The 24411-nt window shown below is 38.9% G+C and overlaps 1 protein-coding gene across 5 annotated transcripts in view; it reads left to right on the forward strand.

Moving 5' to 3' along the window:
* The window catches only part of cntln.L (centlein L homeolog), a 135528-nt gene extending 125254 nt beyond the window's left edge, over positions 1 to 10274 (forward strand). For all 5 annotated transcript variants that reach the window (XM_018257347.2, XM_018257356.2, XM_018257324.2 and 2 more), the window contains exon 27: positions 9484 to 10274. In XM_018257347.2, the coding sequence (XP_018112836.1) occupies positions 9484 to 9585 (102 nt within the window). In that variant the 3' untranslated portion in view covers positions 9586 to 10274. The remainder of the gene's footprint in view (positions 1 to 9483) is intronic.
* Positions 10275 to 24411: the final 14137 nt, after the last annotated feature.

Below are 24411 nucleotides of genomic sequence, written 5' to 3' on the forward strand. Positions count from 1 at the left end.
CTGGCCACGCCACACTTACTTGATCAGCCGGGCCCCCCATCTTTCTGAGAGCTGCTGACTTTGGGAAAGCATGGAAGTTTAAGGGGCCCTGGCCACCAATTTTCTTATGATGTGGGGCCACCCTGGCCACCAATTTTTTTTTCTCGTGTGGGGTCCTAGCCACCAATATTTTTTAATGAGGGGGCCCTGGCCACAAATGTTATTTTATGGGGGGCTTTGACCACCAATATCTTTTTATTTTTTATTAACATGTGGGAACCCTAGCCACCAATTTCTTTTTTGTTTTTTTACTGTGTGGTGGGGGGGCAGACCTGTGGGGTGGGGAGGGCGGACCTGTAGGTGGGGCTTGCGGTGGATGCAGCCCAGGGGGCCCAGGAAATTTTGTCGTATGGGGCCCTGCGATTTCTGATGGCGGTACTGGTTGTGCCACATGTAGAACATTGTTACATACAATGGGGACCTATACAGAATGTGAAACTCAACCTTACCAAATAAAAACAAATATCAGTAGCATGTCTGCAAGTTGCAGATGATCAAATTAACCCTCATTTTGCTTAAACTGTTTACAAGACACACAGAATGTAGAGTAAATCTTTTGGTAACTCTGTTATTGTCTAATAGATCCTAAACTCAGAATAATTCAGTCCTTTATTGAGTGGTATTGCTATTGTGCCACCTCCATCTCTGTTTAGAGTTTGATATTCCTTTAAACAGGGGCGTAACTAGAGAGGAAACAGACCAGCGGGTATTGTGGCCCCAATTTATATACAATTTCAGTAAATATTGGTAAAACAGGTCAATCTCATTGACATTTTTGGGGCCTAAAAACTATTTGCTGTGGGGCCCCATTATATCTAGTTTTGCGCACTGCCTTTAAAGGTGGCGGTTGTCAGCTGGCTTGATCCACTCAGATGATGTATATATCTAAATAGAGAAGGTGTGAGACTGACTAGCTTTAAGTCACTGTTGAGTGATTTCCTGCCAAGACATTTTAAGCCACTTGCTTCCCTTACCTTATTTACATCCCTAGGCCATGGTCACAAGTGCCAGCTGCGGTCTCTGTTCCCCCCCCCCTGGAAACAAGTGTTGCTGCAAAACATTCTAATGCGGAATTGAGTGTCTATACAAGCACTTGCCTATAGGTATACCCACTGCGACAATATTCAAATAATTGCCCATTCCTATTATATAGCTCAGGTGTCTGAACCCTATTTCAAAGGCCTGGTGCTGCACTCCACATACATGATAAATATAGTAACACTTACAGCTTGCATATTCCCTGGATTGCCATGTTTTGTGCTCTTATGCCTATCTCCAGTTTTCATGTGCTAGTATGTGGTACTGTATATACTTTTCTATTAATCACATTTCTAGTAGTTTGCCCTGTTTAGAAAGAAACAGTTAATATTGGTTTTACTTGTAACTTACTGTTGTATATCCCTATGTTATACTATTATATATCATTTATGATAATTGCCCCAGCACGTGTGTGTTTTTGGTGATTAATAAACAACAAAACAATTGTATAATATATCCCAGGATTCGGTGATAGGTTTTGTCTGCACGAGAAGAAGATGTAGCTCGTTCTGCAATGCCTTTTTAAACAGCTAGCGGTACTGGCAAGAAAACAAAAATCTGGTAATGAAGTAGTTACATTTTTACATTGGCTGCTGTGATTTTGATGTAAAGCAAGTTCCTGGCAAAGAGTTAACAAAGAAGAAAAGGACCTAGGGAAAACCCATGTCGAATCTTAGCAGATTGACTAATTTAATTATCTAGCTGGCATACATGCTGTCTGCTAGTGAAACAAGTATCTGTTTCTTCGTCTCTCCCAGGAAAAGCTACTACTTTAAAGTCAGCACTTGATAGGGACACCTGAAGAGTTCATGGGTTGCAATGACCTTTTACTATGGACCTGCTTCCAGTCAATTCATGTTTTCCTCACAGTCAGACAGCTGTTTATTACTGTGTCTTCCCGCACTCTCTGCAATATTTTCTACTGAGACCTCGAGCAGCTTGTTAGTGGGAACTAAATATTGATTTGGCATCCTGTCGATGCAGAAAGAATGAAAAAATTTCCACAAGAGGCCCCTCAAACATTTTCCTATCGACATTTTCTGGGCAGAGTGGAAAGCTGCATAGAGGATGACAAGAGCGAGACTAGTTGAAACCCCAGAGGGTTCCGCCGAGACTGCCGCTGTGACCTGTGTGATACTTTTTCTTCCCTTTCAAGTCTCTCTCTTTTTTTTTTAACTCTGCACATTCAGTCAGCTGGGAGGATCCCCTCTTGCAAGTGATCAAGGGCAGTTTATTGGCAGGTGAGAGCCCTGCATCTCAAGCCATAGATTTGCTTTTGTTTTGACATCATTTACAAGAATCCATGAAACTTTTCTTCTGTTTCATGTAAGTTTTCTCTTCCTGTGAAAAAATCCCTCATAGGGGGAGATCTGTTGAAATATTTGATACTCATACATGATACATGCAGGTATGGAGAACAAGGAAAATTAGACATCGCCGACTAGAAATCAGAGTTCTGCGCTTTTCCGCTATAATATATATATATATATATATATATATATATATATATACAGCTCCATTGCTATGAAGCTCTTTATATTATGTTCCTTATAGCCCTTCATTTAACTTTAAAAGGATGTAAAGAATAAAATACAGAAAGGAATACCTAATTATTGTATATATTTCTGTTTATTGACTTAAAAATCATTTCTGCAGCATAATATCTTACATTTAAAAAATGCAGAAAGTTTTAGCTTTCACTTCCCAGGCAGAGAAGTGCGCATTCTGCTCTAGTTATAATTTTAAGAGCATTAAAATCCTGCTCCTGATTGTCTCTAAATAGCAATATAAACAGGACAAATAGTGTACCAACAAAAGTTTCCTTTTTGGTCACTATTGATTTTTTTTTTTTTAAACTATAACAGAATGTTGCTCCCTCTCTTGTGAAAATTGTGATGCATTTATGCCACTGATATTTATAGGGACATCTGGTTACTGACACTTTTTTTTAACCTGAAGCATTTAACCCCTTGACTTCCAAAGCTAAGTAGGGCTTCTTGTGTTTGCATTGGAGTGTTAATTCATTTAGATTTAGTGTTACAGTTCAAGTGCAAGAATCATGATCCTGTAAATTATAGGAGCTCCCTGTGTCTCCGATATATAACGGTAATTACGGCGATCTGATCTAAGTGATGGTGCTGTTAAGCAAAGGGCCATTTACTGTATATCATTTCTCATTTTTTGGGTTAATGCTATTGAGTCTTCTACAAATTCTTTAGCTGTTTTACTAAAGCTGGAAGGAGGGGATTCAGGTAACGCATCCCACAGTCATATCTGAAACCTAATCCTGTTGTTCAGTTTCATCGTTAAAAACAACCTTTTCCCCGTCCTCTTATCATATTGGAAGGCTTTATTGCCCTATTACTTTAAGGTGTCTTGAAAGAAGCTCATCGTGTACTCAAATGAATGAACTTCTTGTAAGTTTCACATCAGCATTTAAAAATATAACAGTCCGTTTAAGCTGCTCCTTTTTGCACATTAGGACGTTTACATTAATTTGCTGTTGTTATTTTTTTAAATAAAGCCAGAAATAAGCTCTTTTTCCCCAGTTGTTGAACTTACATTCTCTATAGATTCATGGTACACGGAATCAGACAAAGTTTTATATCTAGGCTAATGATAAGAGTAATAATGTTGATTGTTGCAGCAGACCATTTAATGCGGCTATGTAAAATATACAGTCTTTCTGTGCCACTGAGCTTGGTCTATGGACCATAATTGTCCAGCAGTATTGATTTAATTGCCTGGGTTTATTTGTTGACTCCTAATTATTGACTGGAGGTAAATTTAATAGAGCAGTCTTTATGAACACACGGAAACCACTGCCCTTGCTGTTTAACATAATGAACTGCACCATATCCCTTAAGATCGTTTTCACACTCATTTTATTCCTATGTGACACAACAATTATGCTTGAAAGACCCTTTATTTTTATTTTAGTTTTCATTTTTTTTTTCTAATCCAGCCTTTGTAAATTAGGGTGGAACAAAAGGGGGGAGTGTGAGAGTAGTACTTACTAATCAGTAATTGCTCTTTCCCATTTAACGGCAGGGAGTCTGTAACCTTCAGTGAACCATTAGTTCATTTATTGTTAACTTCCATTAAGATTTATTTTGGGGGGGATCACATAGTACTTGACAATGTGAACTCTTTAATTGAAGAGGTTTATTCCTCCTTTAATTAGATTTTTTTTCCCTTAGATTTCTTTTATGTGTTGAGCCTGCCGTGTACACATCCCACCATTAATATTCAAACCGTTCACTTCGGAATGCGGCTAGATTGAAAACCCAGCCATCACTAATCAGACTGCACAGCTGCGGAGAGCACTCCTTTGCTTAACCATTGCTTCTGCTCTCGCTATTCCCGCTGCTTTAACAATTCTTTACTCGCCTTCCTCAGACCATATAGCTCACATTTACATCAGCAGTTATTGCACAATATATCTCCAGCAATATATAAATGATCAAATGTAACACAGCACATGAATATTACGCATTCTGTATTACTTTGAATATTTCTCTTTTGAAAATATTATCACTATGAGAGAGTGAGAAAACATTTTTTTTAAATATGATTTTTTTCTTTATAATATAAAAAATGTGTATATATGATGTGTAGTTGGGTTTTGAGGGTCACTAAGTTTGATTTCACAAACTTCATTTTGCCTTGGTTAAGTCATTTCATCTTCCTTTGCCTCTCCCACTGAACTTCTTCTCGAGAACTGGAGACAGTGTAGAGCTCCAAATGCGAAAAGTTCAAAAATAGGAACAACTGCTAGTAAAGCAGTAGCCAAAGTATTTATAAAGTTAAAGACTTTATTATAAACCTAATGAGTTTTGTGCCTGAAGTGGGTTTTAAGAACGGAGACACACACCACTATCTATGTTTATTTGTAGAGATCAAAATGCTGCAAATGAAGTTTAAAGCAAGTTATAATATGCAGGAGAACACAGACACAGTCATTTGCATTACCCTGGCTCGGTTCTGTAGTATAAAACATGGAGATAAACATTTCACTTTCATACTTTTTCTTCTAATGCTTTTAACTGATAACGGCACTGTTATTCCTTATTCCTTATGCTATTACATATTGTAATGTGCAATACATTGCAAGGCCAAGGTTCTCATTTCTGCACACATTGAAAGTCTGGGGTGTTGTACAAGTAAAACACAAAAGTTGGGCAGTCAGTAAAGGTTATTGGAAATCAAATATTTAGTACAAAGAGAAATATGTTTCTTCTTGAGAAATATTAAAATGATACAATGTACTTTTCTTCCCACGATCAAAGAAAATGTAATAGGAGAGGGCTTTTTTGCCTGTGAAGTGTTACGATCACATTTAGCTTAATCAAAAAAAAACACTGATCCCCAAAGTTTACACTGGCAGTTCCAATAGTATCTCAATCTGCAAGACAGTACCTAAACAACGATTATACATTGGCTCCACCTTGTGGCAAAAGAACATCTTCGCTCATCATTCTATAGTTGATAGTAACGGAGCAGTGCAGTGTTTTATAAAGCTTTCCAGTTATCATTATATAGAAGTATACTATTTATTAAATAAATGCTATCATAATTGTTCGCCCCCTTCAACCCTGTAGCAACAACAAAAGGGTATATTAAGGATAAACAGCACTCATCGCTGTATAGGAATTAGTGTAGATAGGGTGCTGGGGTTGCAGCAAAAATGAGTGCAACTTATCATAGAGGAGATCTGTTGCTCTGTGTCTGCTGATGAGGAAACATTGATTGGCAGGGAATAGGTTAAAGAGACATAAGGTCTAACTAAAGAAGTCGGCTAGAAATGTTGTACATTATGTTTTAGGCTTTTGTACCAGCCTAAGGCAACCACAGCCCTTTAGCAGTAAAGATCTGTGTCACCTGTGTTCTGCTATCGAGAAGCTGAAACTTTAGGCTGATGCACTAGGTTCAGTATATAAAATATGGTATTTTTAACTATATTCATTTTTAGGGTTTAGTTCTTCTTTAAAGAATGGTTACTTCTGGTATTCATTGTTTAAGCATTTGCAGATAAGCAACGGGTTCCACAACAGGGTCTCCTGTATAATATCGCATGTACTGCTTATAGCACACTTGTGACACCACTTTTATTTTGCCCTGATAGCATGAGAACCTTCTTACCAAGAAGTGAAACTTTACAGGAAAATAACTTCCCACAAACATTGCTGTAAACTGAACTCTTTGGCTAATATACAAATGTATTTATGATGTTATGAAAAAATATAGTTCAATATGGCTTCTGCATATATACATTACATGAAAATTACAATTTATAGACTGGTGAATGCAAACCAAATAAGTGTTTATTTTGCTAGCCTGTTTTTATTAATTACTGTACCTGGAGTACATTACATGAACTTATATTACATTAAATTGTAACACCTTTAGATTCAAAAAACAGGGCCCATTATGCAAAAACTGCTTCCAAAGTTGCAGGTAAAACTCCCTATAAAATACTACAATTTTAATTAATCAGATAAAAGTGAATGCAGGACTGGCCATATCAGGGATGACTTTGTTCACAAATCCCTATATGTAAAAGGCACAGTTTGGCCAGGTGGAGGTGGTTTTCCTTTAAGTTAACTGTTAGTATGTTATTATACTGATCTGTTGCACTGAACAGCCAGAAAAAGAGCCAAAGTTTTTTACTTAATTGGATCTTGGCAGAGAGCCCAGAACACATACTTAAGATACTTTTGTAACAGCTTTAGAGAAGATAAGAAGGAAGACTCACCGCTTAAAGGGCAATTCACCTTTATTAGCAAAACTGTAATAACATATAAAAACCATAGAAATGTGTTCAAACTTTCATAAGCTAGCAAATTTTGTAAAATGGACATGGTAATTAGGAGGTGTGGCCAAAAAATGGGCACGGTCAAACAATTGCCACGCTCCGCGCAGCAAATCTTTTTCCCCCTCTTTCTGTTCCAAAATATTGGGAGTTATGTAGTTGCTGTAGGTGAACTCTAGCTCTATTTGTATGTTTTTCAGTTGGCCAATGTGTGCCCATGCTTTTTGTTGTTTATGTGAATAAATCAGTTACAGATATTGGACAGAAAACATTGAAAAATCCACCTATTTATCAACACTAGTAACAGGCAGGCCCGGATATGTGGCGAGGCCACAAAGGCCCAGGCCTAGGGTGGCAAAATTTTAGGGGCGACAGGCCACCCAGCAGAATCCTTAGATGCACAGGGGATGCGAAGCTCCCCAGTGTTTCTGTGGCTTACATCAACATTTCAGTAGGTATTCCTTTTTACATTTTTGTAGTATTTCAATTATTTGTCATCTTCTTCTGACTCTTTGCAGCTTTCATATGAGGGTCACTGACCCCATCTAAACAAGAGGTGCTCTGTAAAGCTACAAATGTATTGTTATTGCCACTTTTTATTACTCCTCTTTCTATTCAGCTCTTTTCCTATTCATATTCCAGTCACTTATTCAAATCAATGCATGGTTGCTAGGATAATTTGAACCCTATCCTCCATATTCCCAAAATAGCAAACCGGAGAGCTGCTGAATAAAAAGCAAAATAACTCAAAAAATAATAAAAATGAAAACCAATTGCAATTGGTTGTCTTAGAATATCATTCTCTACATAATATTATAAGTTAACTTAAAGGTGAACAGCCCCTTTAAGCCAACCCCCTGTTTGTTTCTTTGTAGTAGAACATAAACTATTTGGAGGACTGTTGTAAGTAATAAGGAAAGTTGTGGCAGAACTGCGTTAGACAATGAAATGGCAACCCAGCATAAACTGAGTTGGTAACTATATCTTATATAATACAAGGAAAAGGCTAAATAAGTTGGCATACTTTAATTAATATATCTATTACATATGCATATAATACAAAATGAAACTATAGTAAACACATTAAAGCTGGCCATAGACGCAAAGATCCGATCGTACGAATCGTGGATTCGTACGATTTTCGGACCATGTGTGGAGAGTCCCCACATTTTTCGTCCGTCGGAGATCGGTCGTTTGGTCGATCGGACAGGTTAGAAAATTTCTGTCGCCTGCCGATAATATCTCTGCGTGTATTGCCGATCGTACGATTTTCAGTGGGAGACTGTGACTAGTGTTGTCAGACATAAGTATCGTACGATTGCTGTCAGGGGCAGAACATTGGGTGATCTGTTCTTATTTGATCGGAATGGTAAAGACTTTGATCTGAATGGTTAGTGGAGGGTCGGGAGATGGGAAAGTCCGATCGTACGTTGATTCGTACGATCGGATCTTTGCGTCTATGGCCAGCTTTAGAAACAGTGTCGGACTGGGACACCAGGCGTCCACTCAAAAACAGTAGACCAGGGGCCCACCAAAAAAACCTTAGACCAGGGGCCACTCTCAGTACTATTATTCTTCCACTCCTCACTCAACCTCTCCTAGTCTCTTTTCTTTACATACTATTATTCCATCTATTTAGCCTCTTTGTTCTCATAGAAATAAGGAATGACCATGAAATAGTCCAAATGTTTAGCATGAGGTCCCATAGCATGAGGTCCCACTGGGAGTTTTCCTGGTATCCCTATGGGCCAGTCCGACACTGTTTAGAAAGACACATTGCATCTGCTAGTAAGTAAACTGAAGTGCTCCGTTTAGAGATTAGAAGTAGCATTAGAGTAGCATTTCATCCGTGCTTCTGGAATTGTAAACGGCAGTATTAGATTGTGGCTACTAAATCGTCCATGAATTTTATGGCCTGTTGATTAAAATCACTAGCTGTTAGAGGGGAAAAGTATCCTTTTTACAGTGAGAGGCAAATAAAATAAGCTTGAGACAATTGCAGTCTATAATGCGCCATTTTTTTTAATGGAAAAGACTATTGCTATTAACATTTAATGCAGCAGAGCATTAGTGCACATTGGATATAGAAAGAGACTAATTAGAATTGCCCTCCTCATCTTTAGTTTTTTATGTAACTAACATGTACTCCATGTTGTCTCACCAAGTGGCATTTGATGTGAACAGAAAATCAGGACTGCTGAGAATGAGTTCCCTCTCTGAAGATTACCAAAGGGCTGGATGTTTTGTGACTGCCCTGCAGATGACTGTAACCTCATATCGATCAGATGATTGAAGATAAAGGCCAGGGCTGCTAGTATTGCAAATTACATCATTAACATGATCACCAAACCATGACTCCTTCAATGCAGTCTTCATCTTTATTCACTTTAATCCTGCTCTTTAGTCATTTTCAAGATAAAGCGCAATATTAGCTGCGCTAACCAGAATGATCAGTGCCAAAGTTATGAGAAGAGATCATGTTGACAAGTTGCTAGAACTAAATGGAATTTAATATGGAAAGCAATTATTGAATGCATCTTAGATGAAGCACAAGCCACATTCAATAGCCCCTTATTCTCTTCTCTGTGTTTCAGTTCCCTTTTGCCTCCAGCCTCCTGAAAGCCGTGAAGGAAAAACTCAACGAGAAGACTAGACTTATTGAAGAATGCACACTGCTGAAGAGAAATACCTCCTGAATCTACTCTAACTCTGGCAGGCATATTGCACTAATGTTCAGCAAATTTTTGGGACAAAAGCCATTTGTACTAAGATTTATTTGTTTAAATTGGGTTTATTTTGTGCTCTATTCTAGTGTTTTTGTGAATTGGTTTTAATCACAGTATTGGGGTGAAGGATTCCCCAGGCCACCTGACACGTATCTGCTATTAGAAGATGGGAAACTAGAAATCTACCATGAAAAATAGATGCCATGACCATGTTTCCTACTATACTGATTCCTAAATGAGTCACGGCACCTTGTCTCTCCATTAATTATGTACATATGTAAGGACTTGCTAATGTTTATTATGAGAACAATATAGAGAAGAGCAAAGTTTTTTTGTTTTTGGGATTTTCATTACATTTAATTTTCAACTGTTTATTTAAAGGTTTTTTTGTTTTGTTTTTTAAACTAGAGTTTATTTATTAAATGTGCAATAAAAAATTATTCCATTTTTTTTAGAAATGCTGTAAGTCAAAAACTGCTCTTGTTTTTTCCTCTTGGTTTATCAGATGATTCCCTGATTGATGCAGGCAATGAAGAGGGAGAATGTTTCTATATGTAACATGTAAGAATGCCCAATGTTTCTCAGATCAAGATTTTGTTTGCACTGTTACACAACCACTCTTTTATACATGTCATTATTAAACATTTTATAACAGCCAACATTTTAATTATAACTGTGTATGTATGTATGTATATTTTTAGCGGTATACTTGTGCACGCAGCACTGTACAGTAAAACAATACAATCATAGAACAATAGAGGTCTATTGAATAATATATTTTAAATAAATTAAATATGTAGTGAATAATGACCTCATATTGTAATACTATATAGGTATGGGACCTGTTATGCAGAATGCATAATGAATCTTTCTGCAATTGGGATCTTCATACTTCAGTCTAATAGGAAATCATGTAAACATTAAATAAAGTCAATACGCTGGTTTTGCTTCAAATACGGAATAATTCTATCTACGTATATACTCGAGTATAAGCCGTCCCAAGTATAAGCCGAGGTACCTAATTTTACCTCCAAAAACTGGGAATTGACTCGAGTATAAGCCTAGGGTGAGAAATGCAGCAGCTTCTGTGAAATTTCAATCAAAAAATGTAGGGTTTCTGGTCCCATTGGAGGTGCCGGCGACCATTCTTGGACGCCGGCGAATATTCTTGGAGACTATTCTTGGACGCCGGCGAGTATTCTTGGGTGCCGGCGACAGTTTATGCGCTTGACCCGAATATAAGCCGAGGTAGAGTTTTCAGCATATTTTGGGGGCTTAAAAACTCAACTTATACTCGAGTATATACGGTAGTTTGGTCAAGTACAAGGTACTGTTTTATTACTACAGAGAAAAAGGAAATCATTTTTAAAAATGTGGATTATATGGAGTCTAAGGGAGACGGCCTTTCCGTAATTTGGAGCTTCCTGGATAACAGGTTTTCGGATAACTGATCCCATACCTATATAAGAATATTATATGTTTTTGCTGTGACCATGTAAAGGCACAAAGCCAAAGGTGGAAAGATGATCAGTTTCACTGTAGTAGTTCATTTATAATCTGGTTCATGTTGCCAAAAGCAAAATGATACCTTTTGTGATGTACTTGGATAACTTTTGCTCTAAGGTTGTATGATGAAACTTCTTGCAGCAGGTTCAGAAGAAGTGTAAACACAATGGAACTGATGGGCAAACAGGCTGATTTCAGCCCCACATCTGGCCTAGCCATAGTGCTTCTGTTTACCAAATACAAGTTTTCTTTATCATTTGCTCACATGTATCTCCAAAAACACAATTGTTTTGTCTGACATTAGCCTTTTTTATAAACTTACATGATACTAGCTATTATTATTATAAAACAATGGTGTATTTGGGGAGTTTTGCATTTACATTATCAATTTAATAGGCTATTATGTTACTTTGGTACAGCTGGGATTAAAGAAAGACCATAAATATGTTGCTTTACTTGCAGAAGGTGGCATTCCCCATACAGTAATCCCAAAAGTGGAAGGGGAGAATGGCAATTTGAGCACTGACAAAGAACAAATTGTTAAAGGAGAACTCAACCTTCCAATTAAGAAAAGCCCCTAGCTACGAAGCTAGATAGTACCTCCTCCCTGCTTCAAACCCCCCCCCCCCACATACTTCAATAGCCCTGAAAATGTCCCTAAAATATTTCTCATCTAACCGTACGGAGTAAATGCAGCGATCAGCGGTCTTCATCTGTAATAGAGCGCCGTACTGGAGCAGTCTTCAGTTTTGTACCAACGGCGCATGCTCCAAAAGTGCCAGAAATTCCTGAAGAGGACCCGGAGAAATCCAAAGAGGATCCAAAAAAATCTGAAGATCCGGAAGATGGCGCCCATAAGCTCAGGTGCGCTTACTTTGCACTATTAGGTGAAAAATATTTTAGGGACATTTTCAGGGCTATTGAAGTATGCAGGGAGAGGGGACTATCTAGCTTAGTAGCTAGGGGCTTTTCTTAATTTGGGGGGGGGTTGAGTTCTTCTTTAAGTGTTACAGACAATATTTTCCACGTACTTACTGTATGTAGCACCTCCTTCTTCTGTAAGTCTTTCTGGATTCTTTAACTCTATAAAATGTCCTGCTATTTTGCTATTTCCCTAGCCATAAGGGCCCACCTTTAAAAAGTGGGATAGCAATTACAGACATCTTGCCTAGTCAATCCACTGTCCTTGATGGATTTCCTGCAGTGTGATACAAGGCCCTAAAGAGGGCAAACCCTCTTGTTGTGAGTATTATCTTCCATTGCTGAATCATGATCTTAACATTTATGCCAAAGTGTTGACTAACAGATTATAATTAGGCATTAAAGATATTGTCCATCCTGACCAAATTTGTTTATGCCCAACAAGACTACTAATATTAATATAAGATGACTGTACAACAACATGACTTTTGGGCATGATAATGAGTATCCTTAGATAAAATTAAAGCATTTGACACCAGTTATTGGACATATTTATGGGAGATTCTGGCTCCCCATGTGTTCAGGGCTTGTTTACAAGCCTAGATTAAGTCTTTATACCATAGCCCACAGACAAAGTATCTAGTTAATGGCCTACACTTTACCTTTGGTTATAGATATTATTCAACTTCAGTCAGACACAAAGCAGGGATGCCCTTTCTGCCCCATGCTCATTGCCCTACCCATTGAGCCATTACCCATACATAACAGGGATTTCTGTGAAATTGTAGAACTCTACTTGGGCAGAGTTGTTGAAGAAATACAGTATCTTTGTATGCTGACAATATGCTCCTGTGTCTTGCTACCCAGGAGGTGCTTTGGATGCAACGCTGCAGGTAATAACTGGATTTGGGTACTACTCTGGTCTACATGAAAATCAATTGATCCAATGTCCCCAGATAACCCACCCCTAATTGGCCATCTTCAGGTAGAGCAATCAAGTAAATACCTTTTTTATTGTTTTTTTACCTTTTTTACTGCAAGTGGTTTGAAGATGCTAACCTTAGCTCTACAAATAACCAATCATAGCTAGAATTAAAGTCCTTTTCAAATTAAACACAAAACCCAGATTCTTTTTTTATCTAAACATCCATACCTGTTATAAAGGTATTTAAAATTTCAGCTGTGAATCTTATTTTGCCTGCCCCGTTTTCTATGCCTTATGCATAGAGGTGGGCAGGCAGTTACTTTCACTTCATATTCTGCACTTTCTAGATGTCACTGCACTCAAATTCTTACTATTTCCTTGCCATGTAATTGTGTAGCCAGTTCATGGGCAGCAGGTACCCCATTCTGGTGCATAAACAAGATTGTGGCATGATGCAAAGCTTTCCTATTAACAGTCTTCACAAAATGGCACCTGATTCAAGACTGAAGGAAACAAAATTTAAATCATTTAAGTAAAGTTTATTTTGTTTAACAAAGCCAATAGAAAGGGATTTGGGATTAATTATTAGGGTTACTGGTACCCTTTAAGTACCTAGAGATTGTTATACATACAATCCCCCATATATAACGTTGAAATTGCTATCCTCAGCACTACAAATCACTCACCAACTTTAAAGTTTGGCAGAACTCATTTATGTGTTTTACAACTCACCCACTATCCCACCCTCCCTGTGGTTTAAGCAGTTAGATACCCTTGTGCACAAATCCTTGTGAGCTGGAGATCATCCTTATATTGATTTTAAAATCCTGCACGGCAAGGTGATCTTGCAATACCTAACGTTAGACTTTGCTTCTTAGTGAGTCAACTGATGTCACTAGTTTCCAGGTCTAATAACACCTGACCTAGGGGGGCAAGCTGTCTGCCCCTAGGTCAGTCAATAGGATTGCTAAGGTGGGGGGAAGGTAGCCTGCCTGTAATAGGAGGGGCCTTACTAAAAAATGTGGTGGTTAGCAGCTTTCCTTTCTCAACAAAACTCCATTTGGTTGCCATTTTTCTTACAGGGGTTGCCTGTAAGAACCACCCCCCGCTGCCCTTTTTGGGGACTGCCCTGCAGCAGCTCGCAGCTGACCATGGTGAATTGTTTAACGAAGACAGGGTTCTGTAGATAGCTGGAAAAAAACATTTGAGAAGCTGGTTAGCAAAGGCAACTTTTGGTGATTTACCGTAAATATCGGTTACTCGTTAATGTAGTCTGAAGAAAAGGCAACTTCTGCAAAAGCTTCCCCCTGGAGCTCGAACCGTGGGCCCTCTGCGATAAGAATCAAGCAATTTGCTGCATGCGACATAGAAGAGCTGTGTAGGTTTGACGGTTTTTCTGACACCAAAGTAGCAGTCACTCTTGAATGCAGCCTAAAGAAAATGGCTCTGTACAGGCATAAACAACACAGAAACTTCCGGAAAATCATCCACTCAGGATTTGAACTCAGGACTCTATGGGCGGACAGCTGGCTATTTAGCCACTGTGCCACAGAGCCAAATTCTTCCAGAGCCAAATTCTTCCAGAGCCTTACATCAGCTCACAGTTGAATTTGGTCAATTGTTTAAGGAAGACAGGGTTCTGTAGATAGCTAGAAAAGAAAACATTTGAGAAGCGAAGGCAGCTTTTGGCGCTTTACAGAACCGTAAAGGGAACCACCGGGGATCGAGTGGGGTTTGCTGCTTTTGCCGGGTTTGCTGACTTTAAAGTAGCAGTCACTTTTGAATGCAGCCTGAAGAAAAGGTCTCTGTACAGGCATAAGCAACCCTCTTGTTCCTATCACATGGCAGTGGGCAACAATGGGTTAATCCCTCCTGCCATGCAAATGGTACAGGAAATACATACCTCCCAACATTTTGGAAGTAAAAGAGGGGCCAAAAATTGTTTTTGCACGTAGCGCAGGAAAATCTTTTGACCACGCCCTTTCTGTAGCCACACCCCCTAATTACCATGTTCATTTTACAAAATTTGGCATGTTATGAAAGTTTGAAAATATTTCTCCTTATCTAAACTGTTCTTTTGTGTCTCAAAATTGTTACAAAGTATCTTATTGGCACCCGTAAGTTATTTTGTGCTCTCTGCTAAAAGCCAATTAAGTTAGAAACTTTGTTTCTTTTTCTGGCTGTTCAGTGCTGCTTTGTGCCATTGTGCTTTCAGAAGGGTGCTGTGTAAGTAAACAGATTTTGGAGCCCGTATAATATTAACATGCCATGGAATACTTTTTTAGGCTGGCATTGCAGGTGGAAGACCTGCCTTCATCATGAGCTCCAGACAGTCTCATTCAGTCTCAAGGGGGTGAGTCTTTGAGAGATCATGGGATGTATTTTAAAAATTAAAAAAAAATGATGTAAAATAAAAGAAGTTAAATTAAGGATCTTAATGCTTGTATTTGTATTTCAGGTGTTATCCTATTGGAGGAGAAAGTCAGAGGAAAAAGATAAGACAGTGCGCATCTTGTTCTGGATCAGCTAAGCTGGACAAAAGATTATGTGATAAATGCTTTTTGGAGGATTCAGGTGTAGCACCAGCACAATTCACAGAATTCATGTCTTGGATGAAGAGTACTTTCAACCAATTTATGGCCAATATGGTATCCCAAATAACTGACAATGTTATGAGAAACCTAGACGGATGCAGTGGCGGACAAAGGCCAGCAAGTGGCTCATAATCCGACTGAAGATAGGGGTGTACCTGGTCAAAATACTCCTAGCAAGATCATCATACCAGAAACGGAATCTGAAGGCGAAATTTCAGAAACCGAATCAGAAGAAGGGGATGATTCCGAATTCAATACACATATGATCGAATCCCTAGTTAAAGCAGTCAGGAAAACCTTGGACCTGGAAGACAAAGTTTAAAATCCAGATAAACAGGACAAGATGTTCAAGACTATAACTAAGAAATATCATCTATTCCCAATTCATGAAGTTATTCAAGCCACGATTGTCGGTGAATGGGAAATACCAGATAAGAAACAGATATTTGGATTTGGATACTGGAGTCAGCAATTAAATCGGGGACCAAAAGAAACAGACTTTTAGAAATGCTGCAGGACATCAAGATGGCAAATGAGTATGCATCAGAAGCATCAATGGATTCCATTAAACTTGCTGGGAAATCTATGGGACTGTCAGTAGTGGCTAGAAGAAGTTTATGGCTCAGACATTGAATGCTGATTCGCAATCGAAACATAACTTATGTTCACTTCCATTCAAAGGAAATTATTTATTTGGGCCAAAATTGGACCAGATAATATCAAAAGCCTCAGCTGGGAAATCATCCTTTCTGCCTCAGGAGCGCCGAGACAGAAGAAATCAAAATAGGAATCCTAGGAAGTGGCCCAGGAACACCTGGGCCACTTCCCTATTGTGGTGAGTAATCATTTACCTTGAAGACCCTAATATTACAGATGTATCATTGAGACTCCAAGAGAACCAAGATGGCAGCCAGGGGAGGAAGTCAGGAATTTATTTGGTATTTCCTGTCCAATTTGCATGGCAGATGGGATTAACCCATTGTTGCCCACTGCCATGTTCCAATCCAGGAAAGGAAAATCTCGGTAAGTATGATATTCGCTTATCTTCCACTCGGGATTTGAACTCTGGACTTCAAAGACAGACACCTGGTGCTTTAGTAGCCGCGCCACAGATCCAAACCCCACCAGGCATTAGTTCCGGATGACCCTAACAACTAAATCTCCCCTTGTGCCTCTGCATTGACTGACCTAGGGGGGCAAGATGTCTTCCCCTAGGTCAGTCAACGAGATTGCTAAGGTAGGGGTGAAGGTACAAACGAAGAAATACGATGTGATTAATGGCGGAGCTCTGCCCTTGCACGCCAGCTCCTGCTGAACTGCTGCTCTCGCGATGAATCGGCTCCTTCCAGCCGGCTTCTACTCACACACTCTCTGTCATCGCTGTATAGCGCTGTTCAAAGCATTATCGGAGTCTGGCTTGTTAGTATCAAATAAATGGCTTTATTGAGCGCTTTAACATAGCTGAGGAGGGGGATTCACATCTAACTCATCTCATCTAACTCTGATGAAGTGTCAGGTTTACTGACACGAAACGCGTTAGATGTGAATCCCCCTCCTCAGCTATGTTAAAGCGCTCAATAAAGCCATTTATTTGATACTAACAAGCCAGACTCCGATAATGCTTTGAACAGCGCTATACAGCGATGACAGAGAGTGTGTGAGTAGGGGTGAAGGTAGCCTGCCTGTGATGGAAGGAGGGGGCCTTACTAAAAAAACAACGTGGCAGTTAGCAGCTTCCTTTGCTGAAGGGCTGTCTCAACCAAACTCCATTTGGATACCATTATTCTTAAAGGGGTTGCCTGTAAGAACCACTCTCCCCGCAGCCTTTTTTGGGGCGTGCCTTGCAACAGCTCACAGTTGACCTTGGTCTGTAGATAGCTGGAAAAAAACATTTGAGAAGATGATTAGCAAAGGCAGTTTTTGGCGATTAACCGAACGGTAAATATCAGTTACTCATTAATGTAGTCTGAAGAAAAGGCAACTTCTGTCAAAAAGCTTCCCACCGGGGCCCTCTGGGAGAAGATAAGCAATTTGCGGCATGCGCCACAGAACAACCATATAGGTCTGGTCTGGTTTTGCTCACTCCAAAGTAGCAGTCTTCTTGAATGCAGCCTGAAGAAAATTGCTCTGTACCTGGAAAGGTCCAGGAAATCTTCCACCAAGGATGTTGGTTTCATCCCACCATGTCTCAGTGATACCAATTATTTCATAATTTTTAGAGCATGCAATTAATTCTAGGTCTCCCATTTTACCTGACAAACTCAGTGCATTTGCCAGCATATAGCGGAGGTTACTACTTTTACTTTTGAAATTTGCTTTGCTTAGTGGAGAATTATATCTTAATTTAGTATTAGTTTGTTCTCCTTGTAACAGAGGGACCTACTTAGCTGGTAAAAGGTATGCCCCCTCATTATGACCCCTTACTAATCCCACTGCCCCATATGGGGTTAGGAGCAGTCGGTAGCCAGTCGGGAGCGCCCTTACACAGGGAATCTGCACGCCGATGTATCCCAGAGAGACCGCTCTGGCCACGGCTTGCGAACACTTCAAAAAACAGGAAAGGGACTTCACCAGCAACTTGGTAATCACGTGGAAACCATCTTAATAAAATTGTAAATACTTTATTGAAAATCCTTCTAAAATCACATGCGGGCAGGGGATGTGTGCTTGACGCGTTTCGTGACCTCTGTGTCACTTCATCAGAAGCATGGGTGCCCTCTACTGGGCTCGCACTAAAATAGCAGTTGCCATTAAGATCAAAGAGAAACACCTGATTAAAAAAAATCACAAAAACGTGCACTAGCACAGAGTAAAGGGATATAAAATATCAGATGGTATATATTCATAGTGAGGCTATTATGCAGTCCATACATGCAAAGGGGTATCCAAATACCCATCTGTCAAACATGTATTGCAATGTCAAAATAGGAATTATATTGCAACATCAAAATAATAATTTAACAATTTAACTAAGTTAAACATTGTAAGCTGGGAGAACAAAAAAGAACAAATAGATGAATCTATTCCCTTTAAACATGTTTACTGTTTCATCTATATAAGGTACTACATATGCTTATATTATTACTACATAGTATTTGTGCTTTATTTATTGATTCATCTATTTGTTCTTTTTTGTTCTCCCAGCTTACAATGTTGACACAGAGGTCACGAAACGCGTCAAGCACACATCCCCTGCCCGCATGTGATTTTAGAAGGATTTTCAATAAAGTATTTACAATTTTATTAAGATGGTTTCCACGTGATTACCAAGTTGCTGGTGAAGTCCCTTTCCTGTTTTTTGAAGTAATCCCACTGCCCCGTCTACCCTAGCTTTCCCATAATTCTTTATCTCACCCCCCCTTGCCTAGTTTAAACACTCCTCCAGCCTCTTAGCCATTCTTTCCCCTAGCACAGTGGACCCCCTTCCATTGAGGTGCAAACCGTCACGACTGTATAGGTTGTACCCCAAGGGAAAAATCAGCCCAGTGCTCTAGGAACCCAAACCCTTCCTTCCATTTAGCTCCCTAAGCTCCCGCTGTTTTACTAAACTTGCACGGGCAAAATTTCTGAAAAAATTACATTGGAAGACCATTACTCTTTAAGGTCTTCCATCTACTGTTTATTTTGTCATTAGTACTGATACAGTATGTACTAAGACAGTTGGTTCCTTCCCAGCCCCACCTAATAATTTGTCTACCTGATCAACCACATGCCGAACCCTGGCACCAGGAAGACCGCAAACTGTTCGGCTGTAGAGATCTGGGTGACAGATTACCCTATCGACTTTCCTAATAATTAAATCACCTACAACCACAATCTGCTTAGGCCTGACTTTGCTCTCCTCCCCACCACTACTAGAGAAACTGGTCTCCCGGCTGTTAGAGAGATCAGCCCCATCTAGAATTACCAATCCAGAGTTCACATTCCCATCTTCTTCACAAACTGGTAAATCTGTTGGGATGTATAAACCCCGGATCAGCCTCCATTTTCCTTTTGCCCACCTTAGATTTTCTAACTGTCACCCAGCTAGTTGCCTCAACATCCTGCTTCTGTTCTGTTCCCCCCAAACTATCTGACCCTGCTGGTCCTGCTCATTGAGCTAGACACTTCTTTACAGATTCTCAGTCGACTGCATTGTTGCAATTTGTTGCTCTAGTGCTCTAACTCGAGCCTCCAAAGTGGCTCACAACCGCTGCAGAGGTAAGCAGTTTGGAACTCTTGTTCTAAATCTGCATACATATGGCAGACTGTGCACTTGGTCAGACATTCAATCTTGCTAGCACTCATTATCCCAGTTACAGATCAAAACAGGAATAAAAAATGAGTTTAGAACAAACTTTTGACCTACTTTAGTTATAAATATTAATGTACATGATGAGTTACCTATAGGTCATGTTGATCTTTTTTGCTGATAGTTCTGCTTTTGTAAGTAATTGTCACTTGAAGTTCCTAAACTTGACATACCAACCTGACTGTCCCTTCCCAGCTTGTCAGTTAGAGTTTCTAATGCTAAGACTACTCCTGCACAAATATGGCAGCCCCCTCATAGAGGAACAGGGTAGTAAGAAAGGTAATGTATAAAAATCAAGCAAATACTTTTATGGCAAAATTATAAATAACATTCAAAGACAATGTTATAATAGATAATAAAAAAGGTTATTTTCTGATGTCAGTATCTCTTTAACTCCTGTGTTTGTAACTCCACTTACAGATCCCCCACTTAAAGAGCAAATAATAGAGCAAGCTCCACTGGAGTCCCAGGGGTTCTATTTATACAGTTTGTTCAGGTAGAATGTTAACGAGAATGTTTCACACACCTATATTTTTTGGAGTTATGGCTGATACAGTAATGTGTTTATATATGTGTAATTTCCTTACTGTACAAATGTTGAAACTCATGAACCAAAGGAATCTGAGAACCAATGTGTCAGGAACTATATTATTTTTTATCTTTTGTTCATCTGTTATATTGTCATACTTTTCATTATTAAAATATTCTTCTGCATAACATGTTTCCGGCCTATCAAAACCTCAAATACCCGCTGTACTCGTGTTATACAGCACCAAGGCTCCTAACTACCAGCCACTCACCTGTGGCCAAGCCTGACACAATGCTTTAAAGTAATCAAATATCTAATTATAGAAAGTGTAACAAAGCGAACACCCTGGAACATGGAATAATTAATCACAGGCCCAACCTTTTAATACAGACCAGAGCTGCAAGGTAATTGCTGCAGCTAAAGTACCTGAACTTTCGAGGTGGGGCTGCCAGCTGTGTTTAGGCAGTGCTCTGGTGCAAGGTTTATTTTTCTTTGTTTTTAATTTCTTTTGTATGTGTGCTTGTTACCAAAGCATGTGTATTAGAATAAACTGCCAAGCACTTGCCTTTAAGGGTGTTATTTATTACAATACTAATTTATATAATATTTTATTTAAAAAGAACCACAACCAAACTTCCATGCTCGATTTGACCTTATTTATTAATAAAATAACCCAAAATAATAAAATCGCTGAAAAACTCGATAAAATCGTGTGAAAACCCGAATCGCTCTAATTTTTCAGGCTTTTTTCCTGAATTGCTTTATTTTTTCTTGTTTTTGCTCGAAACCCCCTGAAAAAGTCGGATTTTAGGGCTAAACCCACTGCAGACCACGAAACCTACAAATTGAGATAGGTGCCTCTCCCATTGACTTATTCAGGACCTCAACAGGTCTGAGATGGTGGATTATCGGATTCTGGCTTTTTGCGGCATCGGGGTATAATAAATCTCGAAAAGTTTTTTTCCATGAAAAATATGAGTTTTTGTCCTAAAAATACAGATAAATTTGAGGTTCAGTAAATAACCTGATTTGGTGTATATTTATCAAAGAGTGAAGTTAGATATCATCCAGTCCAGTAGAGTGAAATTCCGCCACTCTCTCCATTAATTTCTATGGGAATTTGAAAGGTGTATTTATCAAAGGATGAACTTTCACAGATTGATAAATACTCTTTTAAAAATCCCATAGAAATGAACAGAAAGTGGCAGAACTGGGCGATCTCTAACTTCACACTTTGATAAATATGCCCCCAAGAGAGCAACTCTTATGACTGCTTTGTTTACCCTAAAAGACTGGGAAATGGTCTCAATACACTGACCCAGGTACCCCTACAGGTCTAGGTGTCTCAGAAGGCATTTATTTAATAAAAAAAATTAACAGTAATGGATATTTATACCTATTCAGCACACATTGTATTAAATTAGCATGCCTAGCTTTACTGCCATACCATTTTGTATAATTTACCATGTTATTCCATAAAATAATAATGATAATCCATTACTTCTGGTACTCTGTCTATTTGGTGGCAATATTTCTTGTGATTTCCAGTATTGCTGTAATATAATCCTACAGTGGCCTGTAGGTGGCAAGCTTGACCCAATTATGTTTTTTTTTTTTTTCTTCCAGAATAATGCTGAGTCCATGAAGTACATGATAGAGGAGCCACAGAGGTTACACTTCAGAAGCAGTATTGCTTTAAAGGGGTAGTATAAGCAAAATATTTTTAGCTTTTTCTAAATTTTACTAAAATATTTGTAAAGACTTTTCATTTATTTGTTTCATACTTAATAGCATGTATTGGTCACCTGTTTAAATGCAAACATTTACAGGTTACAGTAACAAACAGGGGAACCTAAGATGATACTGTTATTTTAAGACGTGCCGAGAGATCCTCCAGCGCTCTTACCTCCTGGCCCGTCTCTTCCAGGTTGCGGCAAAGCGTTCGGCACTGACATTATGAATCTTCAAACTGACGCAGACGTCATCATTCGGCGTGAAATTTGAATTTTGGCGCCAAAGATTCCCTTTCAAAAGCCAAATCGCCATTTTAACAGTGACCAAGCTGGCTTCTGTTTACAGATCCTGCCAAAGCGTTTCTGCTGACTTGAATTTCCTGGTTTATGACCTGTTTTTTTACTCCGATTCTAGCCGCCTGCCTCGACCATTTTGCCTGTTGTTCGTCTACGTTTTGCCCTATCCTTGCCGGTACCTCGCTTACGGACTTGTTACTTGAAAACTCACTTACTATTTGTTGGTTTTCGCAGCAGAAAGCTTGGGCCCCAAAAGGCATCGATGAACACCAGAATTCTAGCACTAAGGGACCTATTTACTAGCATTCAAATTTCTATTATTTTCACAAATCAAATTTTTTTGTTTTTTTCACTAAAAATTCAAGATTTATCAAGTAAAAGCAGTCAAGGTCCCATAAAAGTCAGTGTGACCTGTGCTGATCCAGATGCTGTTCAAACTTTTAGAGGTTTTTGTAGAAAATTAGGTTATTTGTAGTTTCGTTTCAAAAACCTCTTAAACCACTGAAATGAAAGTATTGCTAAATGGGCCTCCCCATGTTGATTAGAAGATATGAAAAGCACCTTGCTTATAAGCCATAGCAAAATGAATGCTAAGTGGTCTAGAACTGCACACTGTGCGAAGTAGTACATTAGCTTAATGGATGAAACTCCACAGATCCGTCACAGAAACTCTTGTCAGATCCGTCGCACTTCAACAAAATGCAGGCAACAAGTCAGGGGTGCCAAATATAATGGGAGTGATAGAAACATTGCAGGTATAAACAACATGTATCCGAAGTCATGTTGTATGTAGTTTGTACTTGCGATTTTTCTATCAGTCCCATTATATTCGGCGCCTGCCTTTTATTGCAGCACAACGGATCCGACAAGAATCATTCGTGGAGTTCAGCCCTTATTGTGTAAGACTAATAAACACTGAAAATATTTCACTTGAGCTTTACTTGAACTTTGAAGTTAGGAAGTAAAGATAACTAATTAAGATTGCTATACAAAATCAAAAATAGAGACTGGGATAAAATAACTAACAAAGTATGGAGTTGTGTTTAATTAATAGCGGATAATACATTTCTCATTAGTTTCCCTTTATGCCTTCTGTATATGGATATGGAGATCGCAATATAAAGTGCCCTTTATTCTAGGTATACCAGGTAAAGGACTGAAAGGTTACATTACAACAAACACATCATTGTGTTACATTTTAGCTAATTATTTAATGTTATTTTAGTACTGCTGATTTATCACTAGGTGGTGCCTTAGTGCACAAAATAGACATGTTTTTAATACTCATCATTGTATCTCAGCCATTTGGGCTTACTTCAGGTAGCATGTTATCAGTGCAAATCTCTCTGTGGAATAGTAGCAGTATTTGCCATGTATCCCTTGTCAGTTAAAGGGAAAATCAAGCCCAAAATAAAAACAATTCTTAATAAAAGAAGCCCTTATTCTAAGCAACTTCCCAATGAACATTTATTAAAACTATCAGTACAATATTGCAAAAGTCTCAGTTCTCCAGCAAAGACAGGTCTGCTAATCGTCTGTCTTATCAACAGTCACCAGGGCAGAGAAAATAAAGGAACAGACAAACACTGCTTTCGATCAAATAACATAAACACTACAGAAAATGTGTAATGAATGGATATTGAAAAGTTGCTTGGAATTATGTTTTCTGTTATTGGGCAATGGAAATAGCCTGAATCAATGTTTTCTTAAGTGAGAGGCCCTGATTTTCCTTTGAAGTACTAGTTATTTCAATTTAGTACATGTGAACATATTAGTGGTCACTTATGACATGCAAAAAGGGTGCAAAGTACAGGAAACAGGCACAATCTGCCATCTTTTTTATGTGCACCCTGCATGCAACCTGTGGTTGCCCCCATGTAGACAGCATTGAATGTCTTTGACAGGGGGAGGCAAGTAAGTATCCCCACCCACCTGCCCATCCCCTAACTTGCGCCTCATTCATTCAGACACACAAGTTCTGTTTTATTTTATACAGAATG

The sequence above is a fragment of the Xenopus laevis genome, chromosome 1L (genome assembly GCF_017654675.1).
Source record: "Xenopus laevis strain J_2021 chromosome 1L, Xenopus_laevis_v10.1, whole genome shotgun sequence".
Classification (NCBI taxonomy): domain Eukaryota; kingdom Metazoa; phylum Chordata; class Amphibia; order Anura; family Pipidae; genus Xenopus; species Xenopus laevis.